Genomic DNA, 10,673 nt, shown 5'->3' with positions numbered 1-10,673 from the left:
ACTCCTGATCCCAATGAAACCTTGATACTTTGAACCTGTTACTATCATTTCTTCTTTTGAACAATCTTACATGACCTGACAAGTGTCCAACGGTGAGTTATCGAAGCTTGTGAACTGTTGGTCCTTGTTAGACTCTCTTGTCTGCCTGGCAAGGCCGTTGTTACATCAACAAGTCAGGCACAGCATGTCTGGTTGTCTGAGACAGTTCGTCTCACCAAAGAAAAGCCACTTCGTCAGTGGAATGCATGCATTTTGCCAGCATGGACTACCGGAGACCTCGGCGGCGGAGCCTGTCTTATTCGTCAGCCTTAAGAATCTCGTTCTCGCTTGAGGCTTCAACGCCCACTTACAGTACAAACATAAAATTGCCAGGGATATTGGTTGTCACAGTAGCTGTCAATGGTCGGCTTATCCACTATCAACACAACAAGACAGTCAGTGCCACTGAGAAAATGTCCCCACGAGAAAACGAGTCAAGTATGAACTCTTAGAGTGGACAGACACCATGGTAACGGATATAAGATATGGATTGTGTTCACATACTAGTCTACCTTATACCTCCACTTCGCTAGTTGGATCTACCAAACACACTGCTGACCACCACGATATAGCTCCAAACACTGTTATATGGACTATATACCTTGATAATAGTCCATGTTGATGGAGAGACTGCAACTATTCACAGGGCCTTGTGATTAAACATGAAACTTTTGTTATCGCAATGCTACTGTTCCTTTGCAGGATGGGATATCTCTATATTCATCCCTGTCCCTACCCTGAGCCGTCCATATGCCATGAATTATAGATACTGGCTCTTACTTCGACATCCTTTTGGCAAACGCCAAGATGTCGTGTCTCCTCATTGAGTCTTTACGACGTCACGATGTGACGTTGCACAGCTTGGGTTACTGACGCATGTTGTGTTCGCTAAACAGTTTCCCCTGTCGAGGAACGGCACTGAGGGTTGAAGCTTGCATCATGGCGAGTAGGTAGTTGGAGAATGAGAGACGAGTCAGTACAGATATGATGTATCGCCAATAAAAGGTCGTGATATAGCACGGGATCCTGACTTGGACATAAGCTTCAATCCTCGCAGTTGAGATCGTCATCAATCGGACTTCGCTTCGGAGGAGAGTCTATATATCAGGCTATAATTGACGGTGTTAATACATTTTCGACCAAGTCTTGTCATTATGCTAAAGAATATGTTATATTCTCCTGGGGGCAAATACGAGATGACGCCTCCTTTGAGGTTTCCTCTTTTCTCCTTCGTGCCTCAAGTGATCGTGGTTTGCGAGGACAACCTTTAGGGGAGGAAAGAAAACCTACCTACTCATGACCCTGATCCTAAATAACAAAAAGACTTAGCAACCTTAGGATAAATTTAAAGTAATATTAGTAGATTTAGGATATCTTTTACGAAGTTTATTTTTAATACCCTATATCTAAGTCTAAGTTTTCTTGCATCCCGAGGCGCCTGTAGCACATGCCGATAGAACTTTGTAACCACTTGAGGAAGGTCCCAATTATAACTGGAGAGCTGATAGTTAGATGGGACGTAAACCTGGAAATCAGTGGTGACTATCGTCGATACTTTGCTCCGTAGATGTTATGTTAATCCGAGAAAAGGCATGAACTTGGTATCGTCCTAATCTTCTGATCAGTTTCATCAAGAAAGCATAATACCTGATACGGAAGCAATCCGCTTGAAATTCACATGATGACTGCAAAACTGTGACGAGAAAGTGTATGAGGTAAGGTAGCAAGACGAATAGTTTCTTGTCCAGTCTCGCGAGAGTTATAGGTAGGCTACTCTAGGTACAGACAGCCGAGGTCTGTGATGTCAAGCAGCACAAACAACTACACTGATCCCAATGGCTACTACTTACTGGAATTGCATGAAGCCATGCGTAACACGACTTTATTGTATCTCATCTCATATTCACTTGGTATTGCTAAGTTGCAAGCTCTTAACAACGACACGTGACTTTGGCGTTTTTCGTGTGCCATCAGTACCAAGGTCGTCGCGTCACAGCGCGCCCCGCCATTGACCTTAGAGCCTCAACTTCAAATTAACGATCATCAATGGTAGTCGTCCAAATATCGCAACCAAAATGGCACCCGATGTGATTGATCTCATCTCATCGAGCCCGCCGCCAAGCCAGTCTGTCCCACCCTCTGCGCAAGTACCCGAAACCAATCGCATCCTTGAACCAGAGAAGCGACATCTGTCAAGCATCAACGCAGCACATTCTGCATCGCCAGGACTGTTTCTCTCCGACGATTTCGACACAACGATAGATCTTGACGAGCCAATATTGGTCGATGTAAATCCGAACAAGAGACGATGTCTTTCTCCTCTAGCGCAACCACCGCCTCTCAAGCGCCTTTCTCCAGCTCCGGAACCTCAAACAATTCTCCCGCCCGTGCGAACGAATGGGAATGCACGAGCTTCTGTCGCTTCTGACCCTATAGAACTTACGAGTTCTCCGATATTTGAATCACATGGCCAGTTAGAGCCTTCGATGTATACCGGCAAACCCTCAACTGATACCATCAGCAAGCCCACGAATCAATCGCTTGACCCTGAAGACTCTGATCCTTTCGCAAGTTCACCACAACCGGTGCGACGATCCCCCCCGAAACCGAAGCCCCTCGCAAGACCTATAGAATCTTCCGACCCTTTCGCGAGTTCGCCCCATCAAGTGCCGGTAACGACTAAGGCGCCCGAGGCTATCATAACATCACCGCCTGCGCCTCCCCCAAAACCTGCACCAAAGCCAGCCCCAAAGAAGAATGCTACATGGGATCCCATCTCTAGTTCGGCGCCAGACATGTTCTCTTTCGATTCATCGCCGCCACGGAAGAACAATAACGTTATTAACATTGACGACTCCGATGGCGGGGACGGTTCCGAGGACGAATTGCCAGATATCGCTTCATTCGATGTTGCCAAGATGCGCCGCCGATCACAACTTCAGCGCTCACAAAGTGATGTTGTATCATCGAGATCTCGAACAAAGCCCGTAGCTTCGAATACAAAGTCAGCAGCAGAGCGAGCACGAGAAAAAGAAGCAAAGGCAGCAGCCAAAGAAGTCGAAAAAGAGGCTAAGCGGCGTGAGAAGCAGGAGGCAAAGGAAGCCAAACTTCGTGAAAAGGAGCGCACTGCTGCTTTGGCAGAGGTCAACAAGCTACGTACAGATAAGAAAGTTTCAACGCCAGAAATGATGGTTGATATTCCTTCGAGTTTGAATGCCACGGTCACAACCGAGCTTCAGACCATGCTAGAACCCTTTGATGTGCAGTACACAACTTGGGATAGCCCGGTCGACAATGTGATCAAATGGCGAAGAAAGGTTCGCAGTCGATACAACGACGAGATTGGCCTCTGGGAGCCAATGCCTCTTCGCCTTGAAGAAGAGAAACATGCTCTCGTTGTGATGCATACCGATGAGTTTGTGAAGCTGGCGCAGGACGACCAGATCTCAACTCACGTTGGCAAGATGCAAAGACATTTTGCTGACCATTCTCTCGTCTACTTGATTGAGGGTCTCACACCTTGGATGCGCAAGAACAGAAACCTTCGTAATCGTCAATTTACATCGAACGTTCGCGCTCAGGAAGCTGCTGCTTCTACTGCAGGTCGTCGACGAAATAACCCCCCTCCGGAATACGTATCTGAAGAGTTGATTGAAGATGCGCTGCTGCAATTGCAGGTGATGCATGAGGCTTTGATCCATCACACTATGATACCGATGGAAACAGCCGAGCAGATCTTGACATTCACTCAACACATCTCGACAATACCATATCGAAAACAAAGAGATATTGCGACGCTTGGGGCAGGGTTCTGCATGGAAAGCGGACAGGTCAAGACAGGCGAGGACACCAGAGACACCTACGTCCGAATGCTGCAAGAGATTGTCAGAGTCACGGCCCCCATCGCATATGGAATCGCGGCGGAATTTGGCACCGTCAGCAATCTCGTTCGAAGTTTGGAAGAGCGTGGGCCAACTCTTCTCGAAGGCGTTAAGAAGAGCGCGAACAAAGATGGTGCTTTCTCAGATCGCATGGTTGGCCAAGCAGTAAGTCGACGCATGTACAAAGTTTTCACAGGAGTGGACGAGACAAGCACGGATGTTTAGATTAGTGTGTATTATATGTAATGATTCTATGAAGACCATCGATTATGACACGATGCAGTTCTAATGAGACCTATGAGTTCATCGTTAGCTAGTGTTACCATAGAAAATGACAACAAAGACGAATTGTGAACAAGCTGTCAGACAGCGGTTGGACAAAATTGTTTCCACATTGTGTATTTCAGTACAGGTCTGTGTAATTGCTTCTTCATCATAAAGCTTGGGTGTTTGGTGTGAGTAAAAAAAGGAAAATTCTGAACATACCATTTAGCGAGATACGATGTCCTCATCTTCGAGCTTGCGCTTTCGCGATGCCGGCTTGAAGAATGAGTCCATCGTCTTTTGTTTCGCGTCGAACTTGGCGCTGCCAATTCCGCCTCGGGTCTTTCTCAGACCTTTGAGGTGGTCGACGCTGTTGATCTTCAGGACGCGCATGTGGAGATGCTCGTCGGAAGAGTTGCGCGTGATGAGAGCCTCGATGTAGCCGGTGTTGCTCCATGAGGAGCGCACGAAAGCAGATGCTTGACCTTCCGGTTCGGCATCTGGACCAGCTGACGAAGAGGTTCTGTCGCGGAGTGCTTTGTAGAAAGTACCGAGAATGATACCGTGAGCGACGATGCAGACGGTCGAGTCTTCATCCAGTCGAGGCAAATGCTCGTCCAAGAAAACATCAACCCTCTTCCTCATCGCCAGCGATGTCTCAGAACCCTCATGCTTCGTCGCGGCCCCAAACTTGGTGCCCTCGCCCGTCCCAAAGTCCTTCTCCCTCAGCTCCGGCACCTGAATCAATTTCAGATCCTCCGCGCGTTTCTGCGCATCGAGGATAGCCTGGGCGGTATGCACCGCGCGGCTGAGGTTCGACGAGAAGATGTGATCAATGGCGACGTGCTCAGAGAGGTGAGATGCTAGCCGTTGAGCTTGCATGACACCATGGGCAGTCAAGGCTGAGTCGCGAGACCCGGCATAGAGGTTTGCGACGTTGTCGACTGTCTCTCCATGGCGTATGAGGAAGAGACGCATCGTTGCATCGTTCAGGAAGGCCACGCCAGAAGCAAGCTGGGCATGGTGATTGTTGATGGTTGAGGGAGCTGGAGGAGAAAAAAAGTCAGAAATTTGTAGTGCAGATTTCGTGCTGACTCATCGGCTTTGGTGCTAGTCTGTAATCGAGCTAGCTTCAATTGAGCACTCGGGACTTTAACTCCATGTCAATGCACAGCATTATTGGCCAACTAAATCGTGAAATTCGTAAAACTAAACAAGACAAAACTCCGAACTATTCATACAAATTCCATTCCCAAAATCCCAAGATATGATTCCTTAAGAAATGCCCATTATCCAATCATTAAAACTTGTTTATTTCTTGCCGGTGACTGTGCCGACGACATCACCGAGACCAAGGCTGCCGAGGATCTTCTTGAGGCCAAGACCTCCGAGAAGACCATCGAGCAGACCACCAAGACCAAGACCGTTGAGCTGAAGATATTGTTAGGAAAATGATCAATTGATTGTGAAGATGAATGGTTGAGACATACCAGAGGACCCAGGATGGGACCGAGAAGCTTGCCAACAAGGCCGAGCACACCGCTGAGCAATAGACCAACAGCAGCGACAATCTGGAAGAGAGGCTCGGCGAGGAGACCCCAGAGAGGGTTGATCTCCTTCTTAGCGTGAGGCATACCCTCGAGCTTGCGCTTGCCCTCCTCAATGGTGGTTTGAATCTCAGTTGAGAGCTGTCATCTTGTTAGCAAATGTTTTAGGGGAAGGGAACGCGATACTAACCTCCTTGAGCAAGTTGGCGAGGTGGGCCTCCTCGGGAGTAGCTTCACCACCAGCAGTCTTCTGCTTGGCGTTGCGAGCGATACGACCATCAGGATCAAGACCACGGATGATACCGTTGGTCTCAGTCAAGATCTTACCACCATCCTCGATGAGAGGCTTGACCTGTCGGACAAGTTCCTCCTCATCACGATCCTCAGGCTTCTGAGCCTCAGCGGCGCTGATCTTGTCGTTGATGGACTTGCAGATGGGTCGGAGCCTCTCAAGAGTCTGCTCAATCTGGTAAGCCAGTTGTTGAGCGAGCTTTTTGTTCTTCTCAGCCTCCTCAGTCTGCTTGGCCTCATCGGCCTCAGCCTGCTCGCGCTTGAGTCTCTCCTCCTCAGTCTCACCCTCGGGCTCAGGCTCCTCCTCCTTGGGGATGTCCTCGAGAAGAGAGACGTGACCGATAACAGATCCCTTCTGGTTGAAGACATCACCATCCTCGTCGATCTCCTTGCCAGCGCAGTCGAGGAGCTCACCGCTAGTAAGCTTGCCGATGATGTTGCCATCAGCGTCAACGACGTTACCCTCGCGGTTCACCTTTCGGCCGGCGAGAGGGTTGTGCTTCTGCTCCTTCTCAGGCTCCTCCCAGCGCTCAGCCTTGCCGATGACATTTCCGTTGGAGTCGGTGATCTCACCGTCATCATCAACAGCACGTCCAGCAAGAGCCTTGGCATCACCAATGACAAGCTTGCCAACAACCTCGCCAGCTCCGTTGACGACCTTACCATCCTTGCCGACGGTGCAGTTCTTGAGCTGAGCGAAGGGACCCTCCTTCTTACCACCACGCTCACCCTCAGAGACGAGCTGGGCCTTGCCAATGATGTCGCCAGACTCACTTCGGATGTTTCCATCCTTGTCAGACATGCGCCCAACAAGCTTCTGGACATCACCCTCAATGACACGGCCGTAGATCTCGCCAGACTCGCTGACGAGGTTACCGGCCTTGTTGACGCGCTTACCAGCAAGAGCAGAGTTGTCGACGGGCTTCTCCTCCTCAGCCTCAGGAGCCTCCCAGCGCTTGGCCTTACCGACAGTGTTGCCACGGCGGTCGAGAATGTCACCATCCTCATCGACCTCGCTGCCCTTGAGCTGCTTGGGGTCACCCTCGATGACCTCACCAACCTGCTCACCCTGGTACATGACACGGCCATCAGACTCGACGGTGGCGCCAGGGAAGTGCTCGAAGGGAGCGGAGGCCTTGTCCTCACGCTCGGAGATGGAAACAGGCTCACCCTTGCCAATGACCTCGCCGGAGTCGTTCCAGATGTCACCGTTCTCATCGGCGCGCTTGCCAACGAGTTCCTTCAGTTCGCCCTCAACAACCTTGCCGACGACAGTACCGTTGGCGTCGACGAGCTTGCCGACCTTGTTGACCTTGGCGCCCTTGAGGATGGAACGATCCTTCTTCTGGACGCGGTCCCACTCAGCGAGTGGCTCAGCCTGGCCGACAACCTTGCCGTCTCTCCAGATCTTGCCGTTCTCGTCAGACTTGAGACCAACAAGCTGTCGAACTTCACCCTCAGTGACCTTGCCGATGGTGTCTCCCTTGTCATTAGTGAGGCCACCCTCCTTGTCGACAACAGCTCCCTTGAGGATGGAGTAGTCCTTCTGCTCACCACGCTCCCATTCGGGAAGAGGCTCAGCCTTACCAACGGCCTTACCAGTCTTGTCCCAGATGGTACCCTGGTCATCAGAAGCCAAGCCGATGAGCTGCTTGATCTCGCCCTCAACGACCTTACCGAAGAGGTGACCTTTCTCGTTGACGAGGTTTCCGTTCTTGTCAACAGTGGTGCCCTTTAGGATGCTGTAATCTTTCTGCTCACCACGCTCCCACTCAGGAAGAGGCTCGGCCTTTCCGACCTTCTTGCCGGTCTTGTCCCAAATGGTACCCTGCTCATCAGCAGTGAGGCCAATGAGTTGCTTGATCTCGCCTTCAGTGACCTTTCCGATGAGGTGGCCCTTGTCGTTGACGAGGTTACCCTCCTTGTCGACGGTGGTACCCTTGAGAACGGAGAAGTCAAGCTGCTCGCGATCCCACTCGGGAATAGGCTCAGCCTTTCCGAGCTGCTTGCCAGTCTTGTCCCAGATGACGCCTTGGTCGTCGCTGCTGAGACCGATGAGCTGCTTGAGCTCTCCTTCGACAACCTTGCCGAGCTTGTCTCCCTTCTCGTTGACGAGGTTACCTTCCTTGTCGACAGTGGTGCCCTTGAGGATAGAGAAGTCGAGCTCCTTGGCAGCTTCCTCGCCCTCAGCAGCCTTCTCTTCAACGGCCTCTTCACCCTCGGCGGCCTTGTCCTTAGCCTCCTCGGTGGCATCGCCAGCGACTTCCTCGCCCTCGGCCACCTTGCCTTCAGCAGTCTCTTCACCCTCAGCAGCCTTGCTCTTGGCATCCTCGGGGAGGTCAGCAGCAGCTTCCTCACCCTCAGCAAGCTTGCCCTCGGCGGCTTCTTCACCTTCAGCGGCCTTGCTTTGAGCATCCTCAGGAAGATCCTTAGCGGCTTCCTCGCCTTCTGCAGCCTTGTCCTGGACCTCATCGGTGACACCAGCAGCCTCCTCGCCGGGAGCGACAGACTTCAGGTCATCACCAGCCTTGGACTTGTTACCATCATCACCAAGGGCTTCACCACTCGGGATCTCGTCGGCAGCCTCAGACTTGGGAACCTCATCTTGGGCACCCTCAGTCTTCTCCTGAAGCTTCTCCTCGACATCTTCAGGCTTGGGCACATCTTGCTCGTCGACCTTGGAGGTAACGTCCTCCTTGGCCTCCTCAGGGATATCCTTGGCTTGTTCAGGAACACCCTCAGCAGTCTCCTCTGCCTTGTCGGTTGCCTCCTTAGCCTCCTCGGACTCTGGGGGGATCTCCTTCAGCTTGTCTTCAGCGCCAGGAGCATCGCGGTCCTCGAGGTTAATGTCCTTCTGGTCTTGGTCCTCGGATTTGACATCGGGTGTCTCGTCCTTGACCTCTGGGGCTCCAGGTGTCTCAGCTGGTGTCTTTGTGTCGGTAGCTTGGGAGGTGGCTTCTGACTTGTTGGCAATGCCCTCAGTGGCATCACCAACAGTGTCCGTGGCGCCCTCTGCGGTGCCGCCAACAGTATCTGTGGCACCCTTTGCTGTATCGCCAACGGTGTCTGTAGCTCCCTTTACTGTGTCGCCGAGGCCAACTGTGTCTGTAGCCCCCTTTGCTGTGTCGCCGACGGTATCTGTGGCACCCTTCGCTGTGTCGCCAACAGCTCCTGTGGCTCCCCCAACAGCCTTTCCAACGGTACCGGTAACGCTACCGAGGGCGCTTCCCAGACCACCAGACTTCTTCTCTTTGGACTGGGTTGTGTATTCGCTCTTCTCCTCGTCGTGGGAGTCCTCTTCCTCCTCAGGCTTGCCTTGTCCTATGGGCAGGGTCTTGCCGAGGACATCGCCCGAGGAGCTGACAACATCACCGGCTTGGTTGACGGTGTTGCCAACGAGGTTCTGGAGGTTATCGGTGTCGGCGATCTTGCCAACGGTCTTGCCGGCGTCATCTAGGACTTCTCCGGCATCATTCACGACGCCAGCTCCGCTCCTGGGGACTGACTCAAGATTGACTGCAATGGGGACGATAAGCGCCAAACTTGGTGAAGGACTATTGAACGCACCAGGGGATTCCTGCTCTTTAGAAGAGGCAGTATCTTTTGTTGTGTCTTGAACCTGGGAGGAGAGGTCTGCCATGATGTTGTGGTTGTTTTGGACTGGTTCAACTCCTTCAAGATCGAGAAAAGGGTATCTTTCAGATAAGAGAGGATTAATGGGGTATCGTTGTGTTAGTTGGGAATGGGAATTGTTATTGTTATTGTTGTTTTGGGTATCGCTTCGCAAGTTGGCCAAGAATGGAACGAATTGATACTTTTGTCGAAACCGCAACCACCACCACATCTTCAACTACTTATACCGACACACGGCATATACAAAACAAGTTTTACTGCCAGGCCATTCTCGATTTCGATCACGTCAATTCAAAAAGTCACAACGTCAGTGTGAGCCTAACTTTTACTCTCTAGCCATGAATGATACTGCGCCGCACCTTGCTATCGGACGAGACAGCTGCAACAGCCACACGTCATGATGAAGATCTAAGCGCGGGGAGGGTGTGGCGAGAGCTGTTGGATGACGTTATCAGGAGCTCTCCTAACATGGATATGTTACACAATGAGCAATGGGGGGGAGAGCTCTAGACGCAGAGGTGCCGTGTAAGTGCCTCCCAGGCTTGCAGGCCCAGGATGAGGCTGCTCTACCTTCCCGACGAGAATGTCAAGCGGTTGTGAAAACAGGCTTGCGGGGTGGAGGATGCACACCAACTACGAGACGGAGCTTGCACATTCAGGGTATGGATCGAGATGAGAAACTGGGTCTGTCTAAAGGTAATGAGGGGGGATCTGGAAGAAGGGGTTGCGTGTTGCAGTAGCCGGTAGCCTCAGAAAAAAAGAAGACAACCGGGTTTCTGAGGTCCAACTGGAACTTTGAGATGGCAAATGTGTAGCAAGAGTGAGTGAATGATGAACTAATATAGCGTGACGGGGAGGGGTTACCCCATGAGGTTTACTTATTCCGAGGTGTGGAGGGGCGTTTATTGTCCACTTTCACTCATACGAATGGGATGCATATGCTTGCTTGCCTTGCCTTGGTTGGCTTGGCTTACATTTACCTTACTTTGCCTTACATGAGTGTATGTAGTCAATTCTG

At 51.3% G+C, this 10,673-nt stretch overlaps 3 protein-coding genes across 3 annotated transcripts; 1 reads left to right on the top strand and 2 right to left on the bottom strand.

Moving 5' to 3' along the window:
* Positions 1–2,114: 2,114 nt before the first annotated feature.
* On the top strand, positions 2,115–4,145 carry FSUBG_1894 (Crossover junction endonuclease eme1; the record flags this gene model as incomplete). The annotated part of the gene is made up of 1 exon (XM_036679608.1): positions 2,115–4,145. The coding sequence occupies one exon, from the start codon at positions 2,115–2,117 to the stop codon at positions 4,143–4,145; it is 2,031 nt and encodes a 676-aa protein (XP_036542537.1).
* Positions 4,146–4,409: 264 nt separating this feature from the next.
* FSUBG_1893 (uncharacterized protein) lies at positions 4,410–5,162 on the bottom strand (the record flags this gene model as incomplete). Its single annotated transcript, XM_036679607.1, has 1 exon — positions 4,410–5,162. One exon carries the CDS (start codon positions 5,160–5,162, stop codon positions 4,410–4,412), a length of 753 nt encoding a protein of 250 aa, XP_036542536.1.
* A 333-nt stretch (positions 5,163–5,495) lies between these two features.
* Positions 5,496–9,662, bottom strand: FSUBG_1892 (uncharacterized protein; the record flags this gene model as incomplete). The annotated part of the gene is made up of 3 exons (XM_036679606.1): positions 5,496–5,615; positions 5,675–5,872; positions 5,922–9,662. The coding sequence occupies 3 exons, from the start codon at positions 9,660–9,662 to the stop codon at positions 5,496–5,498; spliced, it is 4,059 nt and encodes a 1,352-aa protein (XP_036542535.1).
* Between the last annotated feature and the right edge of the window lie 1,011 nt (positions 9,663–10,673).

Source organism: Fusarium subglutinans (assembly GCF_013396075.1).
Source record: "Fusarium subglutinans strain NRRL 66333 chromosome Unknown NRRL66333_c0000016, whole genome shotgun sequence".
NCBI classification, from domain to species: Eukaryota; Fungi; Ascomycota; class Sordariomycetes; order Hypocreales; family Nectriaceae; genus Fusarium; species Fusarium subglutinans.
Note: the sequence above shows the minus strand (reverse complement) of the source record. Positions and strands in the feature narration are given on the sequence as shown.